Source organism: Sus scrofa, chromosome 7 (genome assembly GCF_000003025.6).
Source record: "Sus scrofa isolate TJ Tabasco breed Duroc chromosome 7, Sscrofa11.1, whole genome shotgun sequence".
NCBI lineage: Eukaryota > Metazoa > Chordata > Mammalia > Artiodactyla > Suidae > Sus > Sus scrofa.
The window spans coordinates 80,657,031-80,680,664 of NC_010449.5; the positions used below are offsets into that span (position 1 = coordinate 80,657,031).

General features: G+C 44.4%; 1 protein-coding gene across 1 annotated transcript in view; it reads right to left on the minus strand.

The window, feature by feature from the left end:
* The window catches only part of RYR3 (ryanodine receptor 3), a 568,547-nt gene that overhangs the window by 17,001 nt on the left and 527,912 nt on the right, over nt 1–23,634 (minus strand). Inside the window, 12 exon segments of the mRNA XM_021099907.1 lie at nt 2,861–2,991; nt 6,136–6,336; nt 8,221–8,307; nt 9,402–9,573; nt 10,693–10,751; nt 12,622–13,952; nt 14,609–14,690; nt 16,426–16,530; nt 21,169–21,297; nt 22,518–22,606; nt 23,050–23,130; nt 23,550–23,567. Coding sequence (XP_020955566.1) covers nt 2,861–2,991; nt 6,136–6,336; nt 8,221–8,307; nt 9,402–9,573; nt 10,693–10,751; nt 12,622–13,952; nt 14,609–14,690; nt 16,426–16,530; nt 21,169–21,297; nt 22,518–22,606; nt 23,050–23,130; nt 23,550–23,567 — 2,485 coding nt within the window.

Here is a 23,634-nt window from a genome sequence, read left to right on the forward strand (position 1 = left end):
CAAGTGCCTGAATGTGGTGCTGAGCAAAAGATTCCAATGACAGTGCAATGCATGCAGTGTAACTCCATTCACATAAAGTTCAAAACTAGTTAAGATGGAAGTTCCTGTTGTGGCTCAGTGGGTTAAGAACCCAACATAGTCTCTGTGAGGACATGGGTTCAATCCCTGGCCTTGCTCAGGGGGTTAAAGATCCGCATTGCCGTGAATTGTTGTGTAGGTTGCAGATGTGGCTCAGATCCCTCATTGCTGTGCTGTGGCTGGCAGCTGCAGCTCCCATTAGACCCCTAGCCTGGGAACTTCCACATGCCATGGGTGTGGCACTAAAAAGAAAAATAAACCAAAACACGAGTTAAGATGGAACCATGTATCTAGGGACTTGCACACTATAAACTAAAGCAAAAGAACGAACATCATTGAAGTCAGGAGAGTGGTTAGCTGGGGTCTGGGGAGGGTAGGCACCAGGGCTGATGACAGCTGGGATTTCAAAGCTTCCAGGGATGTTCCAGTTTTAATCTTTGTAGTTTGTTTTATTGCTATACTTTAAAATATACATCTATATTTTATATTTTCTTCTATATGTGCACTTAACAATATAAAAATAAAATGAAAAAAGAAAGCTCTCCATGACACATAGTTAACCAAAAACAAAAGCAGGTTTCAAAGCACTATGTGTACAATGATGCCATTATTGTGAAGAAAAAGTAAAGGTTCATTTATCTAAATGTTTTATTATATTTTGTCTTTTTGTCTTTTTAGGGCCACACCCATGGCACATGGAGGCTCCCAGGCTGGGGGTCCAATCGGAGCTGCAGCCGCCAGCCTATACCTCAGCCACAGCAACGTGGGATGCAAACTGTGTCTGTGACCCACACCACACCCTACGGCAACACAGGATCCCTAACCCACTGAGTGATACCAGGGATTGAACCTGCATTCTCATGGATGCTAGTTGGGTTTGCCAACTTCTGAGCCACAACAGGAACTCCAAGCTAAATGTGTTAAAACAACAGTTCTACTTATTTAGGCATTCCCCTGTTCAAGGGCATGTAAGCCACTTCAGCTATCCTTGTTGAGTCAGTTCAGTGAGCTTGTCTCATAATCTTTGCAGAATAAATTTCTAGAAACTGAACTATATTTTTACTGGGACTTTAAGGCTATTTCACCTTGTGTCACAGACACAATCATTACTGATGATAACTGTAGAAAGTTTACCAAAGAATGAAATTATTTAATATTCAAAATTTCTGTACTATAATAACAAAGGATCAGAAATAAGTCTTAATAGTTTTCCTTATTTTTCCTTAAGTGGGGAGATTGGTAACAACCTGCAGGTGGAAACGGGCTTTTTTTTTTTTTTTTGTCTTTTTAGGGCCATACCCATGGCATATGGAGGGTCCCAGGCTAGGGGTCCAATTGGAGCTGTAGCTGCTGGCCTACGCCAGAGCCACAGCAACACCAGATCTGAGCTGCATTTGCGACCTACACCACAGCTCATGGCAACACCGATGCTTAACCCACTGAGCAAAACCAGGGATCGAACCTGAGTCCTCACGGATACTAGTCGAATTCGTTCACCACTGAGCCACTATGGGAACTCCTGGAAACAGGCTTTTGATTTTCATGCTTACACCTCCCCCCTTTTTTTCCTAAGAGAAGGGCCTTCCCTTTCTAGGGACTCAAAAAATGCTCCGCTGTGCCTTTGTCGAGCTGCCTCTCTCAATATGCTTAACCATCTTTGGGCAAGTGGCATTCTATTCCCCCAGGGGTGAGGGTTGTTGTTTCTAGATGTTGCACATTTTACGGGCACAGCTGACAGTTTCAACAGCTACCTTTGTTTACAGGTTCAGCCCTATTTCTTTACCTTTCTTTCAGCCCATTCATTTATCTTGCAACTCTCATCTTTCCTATTGTGAATACACTGGCTTTAGAGCATTACCTTTTCTAATGGTGATGGTCGTCTTTTAGACAGGGAAAGGGTGTAACAACCCTGTGCCAAGCATGTGACATCCACTCCTGAATCATCCCAGGACTGTAGGAGGTGGGGTTCTCATCCCTCTATTAATGAAGAGGACGCTGAGGTTTATAAAGCTTGATTCCCCTGCCCCAGTTCATGGACAACCATGTTAACAGAGCTGACTTGATATTCACTTCCCTACCTCTAGCATCAATCCTCTTTCCTACTGCCTTAGTAATTATACACATGCCTACTACCAAGAATGCAGGCTTAACTCCACTAGCCTTTTTTTTTTTTTTTTTTTTTTTTTTTTTTTTTTTGCTGTGCCTGTAGCATGTGGAAGTTCCTGGGCCAGGGATCGAGCCTGTGCCACAGCCCCGACCCTAGCCACTATGGTGACAATGCCAAATCCTTAACCCACTACACCACCAGGGAACTCCTGACCCCACAGCTCTTAACATCCCCACCCAGATGGTCCTATTTTAACTGCCCATGAAACTGCCTATCAAATAATATTGGAGTTCTAGGACCAATCAGACTATTTGTTTAAGGAGAAGACTTCAGAGATGGTGCTGTCATAGGACTTCCGTGCCATCTGGGGACTCCAGAGAAGCTGAGCAGCTTGATCTCTGAACCCCTGAGCCAGGGAAGCACTGTATGACTAAAACACGGAAAACTAGATTAGGTAGTATTGTGCTAGGCCATCTAGCGAATTATGCCCAGCACTTCCTGATGGTGTCCTCTGTCCCCCACTAACTGCAGAGAGACACATACAACTGGAGGCAGAACAGGTTACCCAGAAACCAAAGGGAGCCTTATATTAATCAGTCTCCAGGGCTGGCAAAGAAGGTGTTGTTCTACTTCCAGCAGAAACTCCTTTTTCTTTGGGGGATGGGGGAGACTTACGGTGTGTTGATCACCAAACGATCCCACTGCCCCTTGATGTCATCCTCAGAAGGCTGTTCGGTGATGTACAGCCCATCGAACTCCAGCTTCCTGGCAATTTCTTTTTCTCTTTTGAATACCACCAAAGGGACCTAAGCATAGGAAGACACAGGTTACTGAGAGAAGGCTTCCGAACAAAAGCATCCTCTTCCGTGCTTACGGCACAGATGGGCCTTCCAACTCCTGGGCAGCAATATCTTTGTAGATGATGCCTAGTTGTGGGTCCAATGCCAAAGATATCACCTCTCACTCCTTTGGCTCATATGCCGCCCTCTCTAAAGCTGATCTGATTCGGGCCACTTTTTAATCAGCCGATAGTAATACAAACTGGCCTTGACCCATCTTGGTGAGAAGGCCATGTGGAGATGAATCCCAGAGTTGACTGAGTTAGGTCTCCCAAAACTCTTAGGAGGTAAACCAAGACTTAGAAAGGATGCTAAACTGTGCTAGAATATATGGGACAGCTGCAGGAACAGGCTGAAAAGGTCCAACCCCCTTCAAAGGCTAGGGTTGTAGTCATCTCATGTCTTTGAGGTTTGGCTAATGAAACGCGTTGATAGTTTAGAATAAGGGGATTCAGTGTCTCTGTGCAAAGTCTTTTGCTGTTGAAGTTGTCTTCCTGATACTCTGAGAAGAGTTCCTGCCAGGCATACTAATTTGTTCCCTACTATCACCCCTTATTCTCTTGCAGTTGTAACTTTGATGCTAGCTTAGAGATGGTAGCATGGCTATAAAAATCTGCCATAAAAGAGGCATATACACAGAAGAGGCTGGGGAAGTAATCCGCTTGCCCCAACCATCACCAGATACACACACACACTTCAAATAAAGGTTAGAGTTAGTGGCAAAGTCAGAGGGTACTACTGGAATCCCAGGAAATGAGAAGGCAGAACGGCCAATGCCCCACCAGCCAGCAAAGCTTAATTCAGACAGAGCCAGGGCTTTTCATCCATCTGGGAAGCTGCTGGTTACCTGGCAACATCTCTTAGACCTTGGCATCCAAACTGTTTATGTAACCTTTTTTTTCTTTCTTTTGTTTGCTGCAGCAGTTCCCAGACCAGGGATCAAACCCAGGCTGAAGCAGTGAAGGCACTGAATCCTAACCACTAACCATCAGGGAACTCTCTGCTTACCCTTTTTTAAAGCCAGGCGACAACACTTGGGAAATAAAGAATCATGATAGGAAGGTGGCAGGGGCTAAGAGTGGGCATCACACACAATCGGTGCCTGTTGTTAGTTCCTGGGTGATGATGAATAGACACAACCGGTGTCTGCTGTATGTTGAGGTGACTCTAAACAACAACATCATGTTTTGCATCAGTACTGATATCTGCGATTTGGAGCATTCCTCTTTAGCTTTTATGAGTCTGTACACCCTTGTAAGTAAAACTCCCTGCATTTTTATTTCCTAGAGAGTGTTTCTTTTTGTTTTCTCTAGGTCGCCTGTACACCTGCACCCCAGCTGACAAGCTGAGCTCTAGGACGGTGAGCAAAGGAATAGCAGCTGACATGCTTCAGTGTTCATTCCATCTGGTTCTGAGTACTTTTACACATGTTCATTCATTCAATTCTCCCAGCAACTTGGGTGGCTGGTGTTACTATTATAATAGTCACTGTTACACAGAGGAGGAAACTGAGGAATCGTGAGGTTAAGGGGCAGAGCTGTGAGTCCAACCCAGGAAGCCTGGCTCCAGGATTGGTGCTTTCATAGTTACCATGGAGACCTCAGAGGGGTTTAGAACACGTGGTCTCTCCAGCAGGGCAGCTGGACTTTCTACATGATACTACTGTCTACTGGGGGAAGTGAGGGCCACAAGGATAGGAAAAGATTTCTTGGACTCTTTCCAGGGAAAAGAGGGCTTAGTGCAGAGCCAGGGGAACTTCCTACTTAAGAGAAGTAAGAAAAAAATGTAACAAGAAAAAAAAACCAAACTGTGGTGTAGTAGAAAACCACACCTCCTGTATTCATGCCCTTGGGTAGCCCTCTTCGTCCCTGTGCAGCAGCGAGTCTGGGTTGGCCCTGTGATGTGCCTGAACCAAGAGGATGCAGCAGAAATGGTACCTCGCCAGTTTGGGGCCTAAGCTTTAAGAAGGACCAGCAGCTGCCCTCTGTGCTGGTTTTGGAAACCTAAGTCAAATTATGCAAGAAGTCTAGCTACCCCAGCTGGAGAGAGCATGTGGAGAGGCCACATGGAAAGGGGGTTGTCTTGAGTCTATATGGAGGGTGAGAGGGGGCCCAGCCACCCAGTCCTGTCCAACTGAGCTCCCAGCTGGTGGCTGATGTGGCCACCTCCATGTGGAGCAGAGGAAATGCTCAAATGTGCTTGGTCAGATATAGAATCGGAGAGAGAAATATCTGTGGCATACAAATACTCCAGAGCTAGGGATCAAACCTATGCCATAGCAATGACAATGCTGGAACCCCAACCTGCTGAGCCACCTGGGAACTCAAAAATGACTGTCATTTTAAGCCACTGAATTTTTGGATGATTTGTTATGCTGCAAAGGATAACCGCACCAGTAACTTGGATAGTGAAAAACCTAATAATTTTTGAAAAGTGAAAAGCATTTTTATAAAAATCCCAACATAAATTCAAAGATCTGAAGAACCCCTCATTGCCAGCTCCACCTATGACTTAGCCTGATGATTCTAATTCTATGAAATGTAACAAGAGGGGCCTGAAGTGAGATTCCTGGATGAAGCTTCTCAAACCAGAGTACAAGTACAGATCACCTAAGGGTCGTGTTCTTTGCAGATTCTGTTTAAAAGGGCCTGGGTGGGGGGCGAGGGTATGCACTTCCAACCAGCACCTGGGTGATGCCCAGGCTGCGGCTCCACCAACCTTGGTCTATTAGTAAAGTCTCAGAGAACAAAGGGCTGGCTGGGTTAGAAAATGATGCTTCTTGGGAGTTCCTGTCGTGCTCAGCAGTAACAAACCTGACTAGTATCGACGAGGACACAGGTTTGATCCCTGGCCTTGCTCAGTGGGTTAAGGATCCGTGTTGCTGTGAGCTGTGGTGTAGGTCACAGACATGGCTCGGATCCCGCATTGCTGTGGCCCTGGCATAGGTGGCGGCTGTAGCTCCAATTCAACCCTTAGGCTGGGAAATTCCATATGCTGTGAGTGTGGCCCTAAAAAGACAAAGGACCAAAAAAACACACAAAAACAAACAAATAAACAAAAAAAAGGATGCTTCTTTCCCTAGGAGTCAGATTAGATTCAGGTACTACTTACCTTTAGGCAGTAATAGCCCACCACGCAGACTAAAGAGATGATGGTGTGGATAATGGCCAGGGCCCGAAGTGTGGGTGCCATATACCCAGTGCTTTCCTGCAGGACAAAGAATACCACCGCGTCTTCCTCTTCATCATCATTAAAGGAATTCCACAGGTTTGCAACATCCTCTGTCTCTTCTTCTAAAGGTTCTTCGGTGACCTGGCCCAAGACACATGCTCTCTTAGAAACATCAGAAAGGCCTCCCCACATATTTTACACTGCTGGCATTTGCTGGGCAGAGAGTAGTGACTCAGGGAGTAGTTACTCCTTTACATGGTGAGTAAAGGAGGCTTTTAGGTACCTTATTCCTAGGAATCTCCAGTATCTTTAATAATCGCAAACACAAGTTTTTTTCTAATCAGGCTATATTTATCTGGCTGGTCAAGCTCTCTCCTTCCAAATTACAATGAAATAAAATCATGTATGTGAGTTAAAACCAGTTTCCTATCATATACTGTACAGGTCTTCCAAAATGACGAAATAAATGCAAGGTGTCTGTCAAATGATTCTTTGCTACGTTCTACATGTCTTTCATTATCAGGCAACAGAGTAAAAGAATCCTCATGTGCATTTAATCATTATGCAAATAAATTCAAGAATTAGTGAGCTACAGTGCATTCAAGAGTAATGTGGTGATACTGACTTCTTTAATTAAGAAATTTTAATTCAGTTTTTTAAAGTTTTGCGGTCGTTGATTTACAATGTTGGGATACTTTCTGCTGTATGACAAAGTGATTCCATTTTTAAGAGACACAACTTCTCTCCTGAAAATGAGCTCAGTAGTTAAAAGTTAGGAAAGTTTGACTCCATATTCTACAATCCCTATCTGTGCTGCAGGAGGTAATCTCTGGAATGCCAAGGCCTGGGAGGAGGCCGAGAGTAACATGCATGTGCACAAGTGCACACACGAAGCATTTCCGTTCTTTCCCAGAGGCCATTAACATCCATGGCTTCGCCTGCCATTCTTACGACTCTATAACAAACCGGCAGGTCCAACTGCCTCTGGCTACCTCCCTGCATGGCTGTCTGCGGTCACCTCGACCTCAATACACTTAAAACCACTTCACCCAACTCCTCTACAGGCTTCCATTTTTCTACCATGGGCACCAGAAAGCCATTAGTTTGTCAAGCGGAAGGCTGATGTGGATAAGAGCATGCTTTATAAAAATTGGATGTGTGGTTTTAAATAGGAAGGGAGAGAGGCAAGAGACAGAAGAGCCGGTTAAAGACTATGTCAAACATCCAGGACCTATATAATTCATCCCACTAACATTTATTAAGTGTCTACAGTATGCAAGACCCACTTACTAATGCTCAAAAATCTTCATTTATTGTGACAAGTCCCTCTCTTCCATCTCCAGAAACCAATTCCTACTCATTCCCCCTTCGTAACGGTTCTAACGTACGGGTCAACTATCATGGCTCTCCGTTACCTGATTCCTCAAGGAAAGAAGTATATTTATGACTCAGTTTGAAATACCATATAGCTCCTAATATAGGGTCAAACACATTGTAGACACCCAACAAATATTTGCAGAATTAAGTGATAACTAGAACAAGCCTGAACTATTGACACGGTGCCCAAACTGGCTTCCCTTGCAACATGTCCCTCCATTCTTCCCATTGCTAATGACAGTATTAAAGTATGGTTGATTTACAATGTTGTGTCAATTTCTGCTGTACAGCAAAGTGACCCAGTCATATATACACACACACATTCTTCCTCTCATATTATCTTCCATCCTGTTCGATCGATACAGTTCCCTGTGCTGTACAGTAGGACCTCATTGCCCATTCATTCTAAATGTAATAGTTTGCATCTACCAACCCCAAACTCCTAGTCCATCCCACTCCCTCCACCCTCCCCCTTGGCAACCAAAAGTCTGTTCTCCATGGCTGCGAGTGACAGTATCCTCTTATAGAAGCCAGTGTCTTAGAAATTTCCTTAGATACTAGAATTTTTGCTCTAAGTAAGAGCATAACTTCTATTACTTTAAAAAGTATATAATATAGTCAGCAAATAGTCCCTGAATGAAGTATCACCTTATAAAAGAGCAGGATGAAGTTGATAGCGAAGGCTACAAACAGAGCAAGGAACCTCAGGTTGTAGAAATTCCTGGCCAGGTAGTGCTGAAAAGGAAAGGACAGGCAGAAGTAGAAGAGCTCTGCAAGGGACAGGGACCTTCTTTTCACACAGAAGATCTTTTCTGATTCGAGGGTTATATGGGGCTAGTCCTCCTCTTCAGTAACCACTCTTCTGGGACAGCCCTGTCCTTATGACTTATTTGTGGGGACCAAAAATGATAATTTTTTTTTTACAGATTGCTTAGAATGATGCTCAGAGAAAGCCTGTTCTGGTTTAAACCTCAGGGAACCAAATGCTTAAACAGCACAAGATATAAATTCTGCTATGAAGGTACCTCTGTGTGTGTGTGTGTGTGTGTGTGTGTGTGTGTGTGTGTGTAACTCCAAATGTAGTCAATCTGGAAATTATGAGTAATCAAAAGACCCCTGCAGCTCCCACCCTGGCTGCAGCAGCCTGTGGCCTACAGTCTTTGTTCCTTAGTAAGTCACAGCAGCCAGGGCCTCTGCTTCTCCCTTCTCAGGGGTACCATTCCCATCCCTCTTGCCATTTTCCCTAGACAAATCAGCACTGGAGGACTGCAACGGTAGCTGCTTGGGGAAGCTCTCACTCTCTGTGGCGAAGGGGGCTCCCTCCGGGTGCTGGGAGGGTATCGTCCTGGCCATCAGTAACTGTGCCTTGGGAACAATTTGCCAGTGAGAGGCTACTACGAGCTGTGCTGAGGGCTGACTGTGTCTGCAGTAACAAAGCTCTAGGGACTAGTGTGAGAACCTAACACAACACAGGACAGTTTTTTCCATACCTGAACAATCACACCACTTCTGAACTCCTGGATGGGGATGGGACTGGTTCCCACCTCACACACATAAGGGACCAGCTCTCCTGGAGAGCACGGGCCAGGGAGGGCACCTGCTGTGGGGCAGAGGAGCTGGAGCGCTTGGCTTTTCCTGGGTTATCCCCTCTTCCTTTCCCTCCAACACAGGAGACACAGGCAGATTAAATGAGAAGAGGAAAGGAGGAAGGAGCACGATGAGGAAGCACTATGACTAACCAAATGGTGGAACAAAGTCAGTGGCCAGTTCTCTGAGGTCTGCCCAGGCCAGTGCCCACACCCGAGCAGGGCTGAGGCTGGAGTGCTTACCAGCAACTTGGTCTGATAGATTTCCAGCCCCTTAAAGAAATTGGCCATGAAGGCTTCAGGCTTCTCAACTTTCTGGCCACACCGGCGCTTCTTCTTCTTTGTCACATCTGCCCACAGGGCCTCGGCTTGCTCTTCCTCTTTAGCCGTGTCCTCTTTCTCCCCATCTTCCATGCTGCAGGAATGAGAAACCCACTCAGCACGGAGGGCACAGGGAGACTAAAGGGAAATCTGGGCGGAGAGGGGACCTCAGGTCCTTATTACCCCATAGTGCCTGCATGTCAACTTCACATTTAATGATTGGTGTCTGCTTTGATGAGTAATGTTCGCAGGTGTACAACAGTTATATACAAGTTTACAGGCTTCTTTTGCAATTTGGCTTACAAACCCTTTTCCCCTTCAGAAATGTTGTCCTTTATTTTCTAAGTTTTCATGGAAATTACCAATGGTATGTATGCTTCTAAGTTTGTGGTAGGAATTACACGAGATTTTGCATAAAAAAGCTTAGCAAAAGGCCCGTAACTAATAGGTATTCAGTAATTATTAGATATTTCCATTATCAGCATTAGATGAGCTTGCTAAATGTGTTTGATAATTTGCTCAGTCAGATGGTAAAATTCTGATTTATGACTTGGATTATAAAGTCAACACGATTATTAGAATGTGTTTACGGTCTGGGTGGGGTAAAAAGATATATATCTACCCATGAAAAGCTGCTTAGCACCACTAAGCACCAGAGAATGAAAATCAAAACCACAAAGCCTCATACCTGTCAGAATGGCTATCTCCAAAAAGACAAATAGTAAGTATTAGCAGGATATGGAGAAAAGGGACCCTTGTTTACTGTGAGTGGGAGTGTAAATTGGTGCAGCCACTGTGGAGAATATTATGGAGGTTCCTCAAAAAACTAAAAATTTATCTACCATATGATCCAAGAATTCCACTCCTGGGTATATATCCAAAAAATGAAAACAATAATTCCAAAAGATACACACACTCCAGTGTTCACAGCAGTATTATTTACAATAGCCAAGACATGGAAGCAACTAAAGCATCCATCAGTAGATGAATGGATAAAAAAGACACACACACACACACACACACACACACACACACAGGAATACTGCTAAGCCATAAAAAAGAAAAAAGAAATATATCTAGGGCTCACATACAATATTTGCGTTTTATAATAACATAAATCAAGCTTTCTATTTGTTATAGCAGCAGAATAGTAGATAATATTGAGAACTGTCAACCAGAGTCGTTAGAGTAGCTGATGCTACTGAGAACTTACTCTGCTTTCTCAGAATCTACTTTTCCCTCTGCTTCATGAGCTGCTCTCATCTCTGCTGCCTAGACAAAGATAACAATCAGTCAAGCTTTCCTCAAATAAATGAATTCATGGTGATGAACCATATCATTGGCCATTTTCCTCTTCTTGGTCACAAGTCCCAATGGCTTTCTCTCTTTTTGCTTCTGCTTTGCTCAGGATCACAGAACATAAGTGTCCTGCTATATGTCAAGCTGCTCTGGAGAGATGAGACAAAGATTTCAAGCTTGAAAACTCAATTTCTCTATTATCATTCAACCCAAAGAGAAAACTTGTGCCAGAACACCGTCAGAACCCTGGGGCAGTGGTCCTGCTGCCTCACGGGACTGGGGAGGTGGAACACAAATCACGGCAGGTCCAATCCAGAACCCACTTCCATCAGACGTATTCCTGCCCTGTCATCAATTCTCTCCCAGCATCCCAGTCCCTCTGATGACACCACACTTAGAATAAAATTCAAGCTCTTTAACAAGACCTATAAGACCTACATGATCATGGCCTTTCTCTCCATCTTCATCTTGCACCATTTGATTTGTTTCCAACACAAACTCCCAGACCCCCTTCCCTTTCCTGAGACATTCTAAATTCTTTTCTGCACCAGGACCTTGGTACAAACCATATCATCTGCCTGAAAGATGCTTACCTTGGTTTTTCATGTGCCTGCTATTCTTTTTTTTTTTTTTTTTTTGTGCCTGCTATTCTTTAGGACTTGGTTCAGATAACACCTTTTCAGCTGCTCTGTGGGCATCCTGTTTATAGTAGGGCCCACATTCACTCTGTAACACATGACCTTGTTCACTTATTTTAGCTTCTGCCACAAATGGTAATTATTTATTTGTTGTCTTCTTCCACTAGAAGTTAAGCTCCATTAAGCAAAAGTGTTGTCTCTCTTGTCAACCTACGTATTCCCATATCCTAGCAACACAGCCTGGCATGTAGGAGGTCTTGAACGAATCCCTATTAGGTATCAAACTCTGTTCTAGGCCCTGGGTTACATCAGGAAGGAAAAGAGAGTAAATACATTAATACTGTCAGAATTCTTATGATTCTGATGCTTTCTTCCCTCTTTAAACCAGATGAGACTTCTCGTCTATACATTGCCATAGAGGCTGGAATTCCTCCTTCCTAATCTTTTTCATGCTTGTACTGACTTGTCCAATGTTTATCTTTTCCACTAAATTACAGGAACAATGAATTTCTCATTCATGACTGTATTCCTAGAACCTAAGACAGTGATAAATGCATATTAATTATTCAACCAACATTACTGCAATAAATGAATAAAGGTTGTCTTTGGGCTCTGATATCTTTATGCTCCTCTCCATACTCTCTCTATTGCTAGAACAATGCTGTGAGTTGGATGTTGCAACACCCAGAATTTTCCATGGCCAAGGGGCTCTGCTATCTTATTCTCTTGATTTAATCCACTGACTTGAAGTCCAAATTGGAAGAGCAGGTGCATCCACAAGGATGGAAATGTCCCAAGCACGATCAAACTCTCTGGGCACTGTGCTCAATCATTCGATAATATCTGGACCTTCTAGGACACTGCAGAAGTACTGTCTTACCAGAAAGGTCTCCTTTTATGCCCTACCTGGTTTTCTATACTTTCAATTGCTGAATGAACCTGAGAACTAACCTAATCAGGGTGTGAAAGCAAGTTGAAAGTCATGGACTCTACAATGTAAACTGGAAGACCACTCAGCAATCAGACATTGAGACAACCATCTAAGTCTCATCTCCCCAGACATGGCAGAGTTGAAAGGATTAGATCAGGGTAACCAAAGAAGAGCTGGTGTCTAATACAGTGGTGGCTCTTGGGGAACTGGGGTACTGATGGCAGGGTAGAGTGGCAAGTCCTAAAGAGAGCTGATAGAAACAAATGATGCTTACCTGTGCTTTCCTTTTCTTCTGTACAGTACTCTCTAATGTAGGGGGCTCATCTTTGCCAATAATCTCAGAGAGGTCACCCAAACCCACTTCGGGCCCATGCTTTAAGGCACCTTCCCTCTTTGCGTGGAATCCAAAGAGATTTGACATAATATCTGCATCTCCCTTCTCCCCCTTGACGAAGTGTACAAGTTCCGTGGGGACGCCCGTCTCAGGCACTTCTGCCCTCTCAGCCTCCAGAGCATCATCGTGGATCCCAAACTGGGTTGGGTCAGGCATGTCCCCCAGGATCTTGGTGACTCTGATGTTCTTGGCCCCTTCTACAAGGCCCCCTCCAAACACTGTGCTCCAGAGGATCTGAAAGATTCCTCCCAATATGGTGAAGAGCAAGTGGAAGAGCCCCACGAACAGCATCCAGAAGAAGGAGAAGAACACCCTCACCAGCTCCTTCAGGGTCATCTTCTTTACCTTCCTGTACTGCTTCCTGAGGTTCTTCAGGGTGGCCCTCTGCAGAAAGCGGGCCACGTTTCTCTTCACTGAGGCACAGGCTACGGCAAATGCAGAGGCACATTCAAAAGACCTGTTGTCCTCCTCTTCGTCCTCAACTTCTAACGGATAAGAAGACTCTTCATCCTCTTCCTCCTCCTCTTCTGGACGGTCGGCTGAGTCCGATTCTGAGATCTGAGATGCTAACTGCATTTCAAAGATGGTATCCTCACAGAAGTTCACAAACAGCTCCATCTTCTCTTGTTCTCCGCCTTCATTGACGACATCAAAGATGAACTGACGCTTAGACTCCTTCACCTGGGGCTTTTCCCACTGAGTTCGGCTGGATTCGCTGATCTCAAAATAAACACGCTCAATTTTCTTGGCCCCACCCATGATCTCAATGCGTCCCAGGTAGGGTTCAAAGTAATTCAGCACACTTTCTGCTGGGTCCAGCAGACACTTGAGGCGAGAATCATTTGGCATATGTTCAGAAAGATTTGTCAGGAGCACGGCCACGTTAAACCCTATGTCCTTGGCCGGCTCGTGGAACCGGTCTACAAAATCCATGTAATTAAACATGTCATTCTCATCAGCTTCGGCACACGAAAGGAGAAAGTCAATCTCTGACTGTGTGTACTGTTTTTGCCCTTCCATGGCCTTCTGGAATTCCTTTTTGGAGAGGATCCCTTTCCCATCGGGGTCATATTCTTGGAAGGTGTCTGAGCTGGTTAAGTCTTTAAGTTTCAAGAACATGTCAAAGAATTTCAAGATCATTTCTACATTGGTAGATGACTCTACCAGTGTGTCAACCATCTGCTTGCCAATAGTTCCATTTACCACATTCCCTGTGAGGCAGGTTCAAAAAGACATACGGATACATCAATAAACCCAAGTCATCATGTAACTGGTCAGGCAGGTCTTTTTAGGAGACTTCTATGCCAAATCAGTCAGCTCTTGTCTGACCATGATGATTTGGAAATGGGTAGGAGGGAGCAGCAAGCCATAAAGACTACACCACTAGGAGCCAAGGGGGAGAGAAACACAGGGAAGGAGGAGATGGCCACACCAGTGCCTTTTAGCTGGCCTGGGGCCTGGAAAGTGGTTTTATTATCAGATTATTGGGGACACATAGGGATAAGCAGTGCCCCTCTTATCCCCTTAGACCTAGGAGGGTGCCCAACTAGATGGCTGGCATATACACTGGCAGCCAGATGTACTGAAAAGCAATGGGGAGAAGGAGAGGATAGGAAAGAGCAAAGCTTGGAGGTTTTCCCCAGTTCATTCTGGCTTTCCTATTGATATAAAATGAGTTGGCTTCAGGCTTTGTCCATCAGACCATGTGCCCCTCACTCATTTTTCATTTGTTTCTGAAAATTTGGCTTTCTAACCAATGTCATATGGCATCAATGACCTGCCAGAAGGATAATCTGCGTGATTAGTATGGTTAGTGCTTGGACCAATTACAGTTGTGTGAATGCCTAGTTATACCAAACAGCCCAACCTTCCAGGAGGGACAGAAGCATCACCACCATGTCCTGAAGGAGATCCAAGAGTTCCTTCAGCAGCTCGATCTGACTGGAATCCTAGAACAGAAACAGGAGATACCCCTGAGCTATCTGATCCCTCAGCAAAGTACAGGGCAGTGAGCAAGGAGAGCCTGCTCTGGGCAGGTCAAGTGAGGGCTGCATCCATCTCCAGAATGAGCTCCCTTCTCATGGTGAGTGTGGATGTCTTGGCATCCACGCTGTGTAGCATCGGGAGGCTCACTGCAGCAGGGCGCAGCCAAAAGAACTCCTTTACAGTTTTCCTTTCGTTAACACAATGTGGCAGATACACCAGCTGTTGTCCAGAACTACTGAACAACCCAATCCACCAAGGTATCTCTAATAGCTTATGTTGCCATTTTTCATACTGAAGAATGACCAGTGAGCTTTCTGGGAATACTGCTGCAATTCAATCAAAGTATCAAGGTTCTAATTACCAATTGGGTTCTCCTTTCTTTCTTAATTGAGGTTCTCCTGCTTCTAACTGGTGGTGATCTGGGTGCCACTGGTCCCTTAAAATGTTACACAATAGAGGCTATTCCTCTGGATGGTTTTGATACTAGTCTGTTTGGTTTTGAGTTCAGCACTGAAGACAGGGCATTGCCAAGGGAGCTCTGTGCTTGATACCTACGTCACAGAAGGAAAACAACCCTTGGAAGAAGATCTGAGGTGGGGAATCTGAGGATGAGATTAAAAAATAATGCATTCCAGGCCACATGTCTTTTACAGACTCTCACAAAGACACAGTTCTTGGGCTAGCCCTTCATTTTTCAGAAGGATTTTCTCCCACCTTTGGAGTGTATCATAGTTATTCACAACATATTACAGAAGGATAAACTCTCAGAGCTAGAAGAGCCCTCAGAGATCACCTATTCTAACTTCCCATCTTTTACAGACGATAACAAAAATCGGAAAGGGGAAGTGACTTCCCGGAAGACACCGGTGAAGAGATGGCAGGGTCAGGATCTTGTCTCTGGAGCCTCTACACCGCACTGCCCCGCTGGGCTGACACAGCAGTGGACGTTTTACTGCCAAACTGGCAGCCCTCCCAAGAACTCTCTCCTCCCATAAGGCCAGAGTCAAAAGGGGAAAAATGAAAGGGTTTAGTAGCACATTCCAGACGAGAGAGGCAGATGTGACAGCCTTGAAAGTTTTAGACATACATTATTTGAATTAATGCTGCAAATGTTACTCTAATCAGCTTGAAACACATCCTGAAGTTCTGCTTCATGTGTTGCCATGGAGAGAGGCGATCGACCACTACATACGCTACATTTATTTGTTCATAATAAATGCTCTGAGTGATTCTGATTCATCTTGCCAGAGAGATGGGGAGTGAGGAGGAAAGGCAGAGATGGGGAAGGGGGTGGGAAGCAGAGGGGGAGAGAGAGGGGATATGTAAATTACAGAGACATGCAGATGGACAGATTAGACAGGGTAGTAGGTTGTGTTTGGAAATTGCAAAAACAGTGACAGGGAAGCAAAGGGATTAGCACCATAAAAAGCAAGTGTGGAGGCAATTATGAAAAGGGTAGGTTGGTGGGACACAAGGAAAGAAGCTGCATCCATGCAAAAGCCTGTCCGGGATGCCCCCTGGAGGTGTTCATTCCTGTCTCCCATTTAGGTCCTTGTTTGAAAAATGAGACCTAATCTGCATTGGCTTTTCCAGTCATTTGGTCAAGCAGCCACATCCATGATGGGAATACCAAGGGTGGGGACTGACTCAGCCTTTCACTCCAATGACACACAGGGAACGGGGAACAGGCCACAGTACCTGAGAGAGTTTCATCTGCATGTTAGCAAATACATGGAGGAAGCCAACCACTGCGTCCCACAGCCTACTGTGAGCCAGGCTCTGCTGGTTCCCAATGCAGGGGCCCTAGAGAGGGAGGACATTCTTATTTCACTTAAGCATCACAAGCTGCTCTGAAACTTGCCTTTGTAAGGGCATCAAACATCAGCTTATATTGCAGACAGCTCTTTCCAAAAGTCACATGCTTTGTACCTCAACATTTTCCCAGGATATTCTTTCTCCCCACCCCACCATCATAAGATCCTACGTTTAGGAAAAACCACTAGGAATTTCACTGTGCAGTGTTTTTCAGAGATTTTCTTTTGCTTCAGAATGTTTTCAAATAAAATAAAAACATTATTTAAGAGTTAGGAGTTTCCATCATGGCTCAGCAGAAACGAATCTGACTAGCATCCACAAGGTCACAGGTTCGATCCCTGGCCTCACTCAGTGGGTTAAGGATCTGGCATTGCTGTGAGCTGTGGTGTAGGTCACAGTTGCAGCTCAGATCCCACATTGCTATGGCATGGTTTAGGCCAGCAGCTACAGCTCTGATTCCCCCTGCCTTGGAATCTCCATATGCCATGGACATGGCCCTAAAAAGACAAAAAAAAAAAAAAAAAAGTTAAATGTGCTGTTTGAAATAGGACTAAAGGGCACTCCTGCCAACTCTAGCCCACTCTAACCCCTTAAGAGAGGTTCTCAGCAGATTTTTTTTTTTTTTTGTCTTTTTGCTATTTCTTTGGGCCACTCCCACGGCATATGGAGGTTCCCAGGCTAGGGATCGAATCAGAGCTGTAGCCACTGGCCTACGCCAGAGCCACAGCAACATGGGATCCGAGCCGCGTCTGCAACCTACACCACAGCTCAGGGCAACGCCGGATCGTTAACCCACTGAGCAGGGGCAGGGACCGAACCCGCAACCTCATGGTTCCTAGTCGGATTCGTTAACTACTTCGCCACGACGGGAACTCCTCAGCAGATTTATGATTGCCAGGGGAGGGGGAGGGAGTGTTATGGACTGGGTGTTTGGGGTTAGTAGATGCAAACTACTGCATTTGCAGTAGATAAGCAATGAGGTCCTGCGGTAGAGCACAGGGAACAATCACTTGTGATGGAGCATGATGGAGGATAATATGAGAAAAAAAAATGTGTGTGTGTGTGTGTGTGTGTGTATATATATAACTGGGTCATTTTATAGCAGAAACTGACAGAACATTGCAAATCACCTATAATTAAAAAATTAAAAGAGAAAAAAAAAACAAAAACAAAAACAAGAGGGGTTCTCAGGAACTCCAGGGTTCTGCAGAGCACAGCTTAGAAACCAGGCCCTTGTGCATCCATTGTTTGCAGGTAAAGCTACATATTAAATGTGATGACCAGGGGACTACCCACACAAGGAAAAAAAAAACCTGAATTATATTCCTAAGGTTCAACCACTTTTAGGACTCTCTTATCATTAACCCAAATGTCAGGTATATCATTTCTTAACTATTTTTTTCTGAAAGCCAAACACAGAAGGGGGACTTGATGACCAGTTTGCACTTTCCATGTTGATAACCTTTCTTATATTTGAAGATCATTATTGAGCAAACGTTTTGTTTCTTTTCTTTTTAAAAAGTTATTTGAAATTCTTCTGTATGGAGAATTGTCTATTCTTTCTTATTTGTTTCATCATTTATTTTGGCTGTGCCTGCAGCATGTACAAGTTCCTGGGTTAGGGATTGAACCTGTACCACAGTGGCGACCTGAGTCACCACAGTGACAACACCAGATCTTTAATTGCTAGGGAACTCCTCTTTAAACATTTACTGACATCAGTATGGACTCCACGCATTCATTTTATGCTTTGGGTTATACTCCAATGCTACTTTATTTACTTTATTTTATAAGCTGTACTTTTCCCAGTTTTGGCCATTGGGAGTTCTTTCAGTTGGCTCCTGTACCATACCACCATTAAAATTTTTTTTTTTTTTTTTTTTGCATTTCCTTGCTCTATAGGATGTTTCAGGCTCATCTTGTATGTTTTCTGTGCCAGTTTCATTTTTATTTTTTTGTCTTTTTGCCTTTTCTAGGGCCGCATCTGCGGCATATGGAGGTTCCCAGGCTAGGGGTCTAATCAGAGCTGTAGCCCGCAAGCCTATGCCAGAGCCACAGCAACTCGGGATCCAAGCCACATCTACAACCCACACCACAGCTCACGGCAACGCCAGATCCTTAACCCACTGAGCAAGGCCAGGGATCGAACCCACAATCTCATGGTTCTTAGTTGGATTTGTTAACCACTGCGCCATGACGGGAACTCCTCTGTGCCAGTTTTAGAATCAGCCATTTCTCTAAGAAGCCTTGTTCCTTTCACTGGAGAATGGTATTAGAAGGCAGGATCTGGCCTCTAGTAGTGCTTGTTGCTACTGGAATATCATTTTTTTCAGGTCCTCCTTGCTGACAGAGCAGCAGATACATGTGTGTTGTACTAATCCATGTGTATACACGTATCTAAAAATATTTCCATATGTAACCATCTGTAGCTACAGAAATCTCAAGTTTAGCATTCAGAAATCTCAATTCTCATCCATTTCCACAGGGATCTTCTAGTCTCTTCTCCTTGCTCATCCGTAACCAGCTATTCCAACAGTGAAAAACCTGGCTCATTTCCATTATCTGTGTATAACGGTTTTAAGATTATTAACACATATCCCCGTGAGAAAAAGTTCATCAACTAAAGTCCCTGTGTATAGTTCCTTTTGCCTTTGGTCTCACAGACTGTACTCATTTCCCAAGTTTCCAGAGTCAGCACCTTATTCCCCACCTCTTCAGTGAGACTGTATTATATATTTTTATACACTTAGGATCTTGTCATATTCTGCCTACATTTCTTATCCTTAACTCTTCCTTATACTTTTTTCCCCTATATTTTCCCACCCTTCAGTCAACCTCCAAATCATGCATCAATGCATTTTCAAAAGGAACACCGATACTATCTTAAGTTCTATAAAAGGCTTGGCAGAATTTCCAGGGAAGAGGTGAGTAGGATAAACATTGCCTGCACCCCTAAATCACGTTAGCTTATTTGAAAACCACTATTTATGCACATTTGGTGTCTGATCCCTAGAAGTCTCTAGATTCTTTTTTTTTTTTTTTTTTTTTTTTTTGTCTTTTGCCATTTCTTGGGCTGCTCCCGTGGCATATAGAGGTTCCCAGGCTAGGGGTAGAACCGAAACTGTAGCCACCGGCCTATGCCAGAGCACAGCAACGCAGGATCTGAGCCACGTCTGCAACCTACACCACAGCTCATGGCAATGCCTGGTCCTTAACACACTGAGCAAGGTCAGGGATCGAACCCGCAACCTCATGGTTCCTAGTCGGATTCGTTAACCACTGAGCCACGATGGGAACTCCCTCTGGATTCTTTTTTTGAAACAAAACTGATTGTTGAAAGAAACTCAGATTCACCCCCAAATAAACTTTTACTTTTGGCTTAAGTGCTCTATGGGAAATTCTGGAGATTAGAATGGCTTCTGCAGAGAGCAAATCAGATGCCTGCCAGATCTGTTCAATGATCTTCGATGATTTCACATGCTGTGAAACTTCAGATCAGTTACCTGTTCCTAGGTTTATCTCCCTATGTTCTTATAATCCTTGAGTAAAGTGCAGACCAATCTCTTCCTTAAAATCTTCTTTTCAAGTCTTAGTCTTGTGTTTTAGTAAGCAAATATGGTCTCATTGTGCCAGGTGGTTCGTCATATAGATCTTAAAGAGTCTTATATGACATCACAGAGGACATGAGATGGCTCCTGATTTCAAATCAGCAAATTCTGCCTGAGGACGACCTCTACTCCCTTTCACAGTAGCTAGACCACTGCAGGCAATGGTGTCACCAACAGAGGAAGTAATGCTGCAAGAAGTAGACATTCAGCCTGACTTGACCATCACATTTTGTTTATGTGCTTCTGAAGTTAAGCTTCCCTAGATTTAATTTCTGACACATTAGTAGGATCTCACAAATTCTGTTTTTAATCTCCAGATCAAATAACATCATTTGTCCCTTTATTCCTTTATTCTATCAGTAATTTATCCACTTCACTCTCCGTGCTTACTGAACACCTGTGATGTGCCACACATGTTGGAAATATATAATTTTATTTTATTTTTAATTTATTTTTAAAAAATTTTTTTGCTTTTTAGGGCTGCACCTGTGGCATATGGAGGTTCCCAGGCTAGGAGTTGAATCAGAGCTACAGCTGCTGGCCTACGCCACAGCCATGCCAGATCTGAGCCACATCTGTGACCTATATACACCACAGGTCACAGCAATGCTGGATCTTTAACCCACTGAGTGAGGCCAGGGATCAAACCCGAAACCTCATGGTTCCTAGTCAGTTTCATTTCCACTGCGCCATAAGGGGAACTCTGAAATAAAGAATTTTAAAATGAGTAAGAAATTTTCTGTCTGCCAAAAGATTTCAGTCGAGGAGGGAAAGCAAAAGGCATCTAGCTCAGTGCAAATATAGCATGACAATTCTATGTACAGGTCACAGTGGGCTCTATAAACTCTAGCCTCTCATAGTATAGTACTGTTGGTTCCTATTTAGATAGGAAATGCTATCAGTGCTGGACCTGGATGCACAGTTCACACATGCAACCAAATACTCTGCAGGGAAAATAGAATATGAGAATGTTAAAAATGTCCTCTTCGTTTTCAAGCATATACTCTGTAGCACATACCTGAATGTATTCTGTAAGAGAGTTGAAAATCTGCTTGGTGACGGCTAGGGCTTTGGAAAAATTGTGCTGCCCAGACTCATCAATGATGTCTTTCCCTGAATAATACCAGTAGAAATCACTGATTGATTCCTAAGAACAAACAAGCAAGAGTTGAGTACTTCTCACGTAACAGTCGGTGATGCTAACCCCAATATCCAGGAAACGTGTAAGAGCATTGACCATCACTATGACCTCTTCGTGATGACAGGAGCCTGGGACTCTGTGAAGAAGCACAGAGGTAACTGATCCCTAGCATCTTTTAGTACATCTGTACTAAAAGGAAAGACCAGAGAGGAGACAGGACGGCATTCAGCTGGACCTGAGTGACCATGTTACAGGACCATTTATTCACAATGAAAAAGGTACATCAAAGATCATAACCATCATGCAAATAATTGTGATAGCAGCAGCAACATAATAGCTGACACTGTAAGTGCCAGGCGTTGTTCTGAGCACGTTGCATGTATTAAATCTCTCCATCTTCACTACTGCCCAATGAGACAGTACTACCCATCTTACAGGTGAAGAAACTGGAACACAAGGAGGTTGACTAGGATGCTCCAGGTCATGAAATGGTAAGTAGCTCAACCACGCTGAGCGAAGAGAAAAGAAAATCCTTTCCTTCCCCCTTTATGTGGCTGTAGCTGTAGCATATGGAAGTTCCCGGGCTAGGGGTCAAATTGGAGCTGCAGCTGTCAGCCTATGCCACAGCCATAGCAACACCAGATCCGAGCTACCTCTGTGACCTGCACTGCAGCTTATGGCAATGCTGGATCCTGAACCCACTGAGCAAGGCCAGGGATAGAACCTGAATCCTCACAGACATTATGTTGGGTTCTTAACCCGCTGAGCCATATGGGAACGCCAAGAGAATCCTTTCTTTGTGTTTGGGTAGATGTTCCTGACAATATTTGGATTTTCCTTCAAATGAGTAAGTCAAGTGGCTTCTCAACACTAAGAACTTATAAACTCATCTTATTCCTACCATTTTCTGTATCTCTTTTTCGCAGTGAAATCTGTCCTCACTTCCAGGTTGTGTGAGAGCAGTGGAGCACCGTGGCTAAGTCTACCCTGGCACACTAAAGTCAACCAGCAGTTTCTGACACAAGATTCCATATCTAACCATTCCCTCCCATTTCAGTCTTCGAACTCACCTTTAGGTATTTGGCTTGCCATGGGTGTGTGCAGGGAGGTGACAATCCCTTCCTTATTGGGGCTGAACTGTATCCCGGGCCAACCCTGACCCTGTGGGGCTGTCTTTCCCTTCTGGAAGTGTATGTGAGGCGTGCTGCCATCCCAGGCCCACTCACCTGCAGACGGAGGAGATAGTCCACGGTACTGATGATGACGTTCACGGTGGTGGTGTTGCCCATCTGAGTCCGCAGGAAGTTCTGGAAGTCTGAGAACACCAGAGCTGGGTCAGAGCTCAGCCCTGTCATGCCCTCTGCGCTAAGCTCAGGAGAGAGACACCACGTGAAAAGGCTTCCAAGGGCATGCTGGTTGGGTCCTGGCAGATCCGGCAGGACAGAGCTCTGCCTTGAGCCCTCCCACCCCAGGGACACCAGAAACTAGACTTAATGAGCCCTGAGAGACCTGACAGAAAAGGGGTGGGTGTTTAGATTCCACATGTGAAGGTTCTAGAAGCAGCTTAGCCTCAGTGTCACTCAATAGCATTAGCCATGGTGTTACAGGTCATGCTACAAAGGGTTCCTTATTGAGGAGCAGATTAGCTGTTGTCCTTGAGTTAGCTAGTGGTTGTATTAAAAAAGGCAAGCAGAAATGAATCATAATTTTGCACCTGAAGGTTGTTTTTCCCTTGACAAATCAATCTGTTCCACTTACCACTGTTATGTCCTTCACAAAGTAACTGTAGGAATCTAAAGAGATCACGTGTAAACTCGTCATTCTGGAGTACTTTTTCACCTTGAAAACACAGAATACCGGTGAGCACTTGTTTGGCTTCTCAACACAGAACACCTTTGAATACACAGGACTGCAAAAGTGCTAAAGGAGCTGTATGAGAACGGCATGGAAAGGGAACTTTGGATGAACGGTGGCAAACCCAATTAAATGGGAATGGAGGCAATGTCCAACAAAGCAAAAAGGGCTGGCCCCAGGATGCATTTGTAAGGAAAACAACTAGGCTCATGGCAGTCATGGTTCACAGTCCATAACTCATGCTTTGGAAGATGGAACACACTTCTTTAATTAAACAACAGACTGCTGGGTTAAACTCAACATGCAACCACCAAGCCGAAAAAGTGTCTGTGCTGAGGCAATTAAATAAGCTCCCTTAGGACTCACACACATGGTGGGAACTCAGGCCAGAAACTCAAACTTACCCCGTTCACGAACAATCACTGGTGATAAGAGAAAAACAGAAAAAGACAGAGTAAGAAAACCACAAACATTAAGACAGACTTAAGC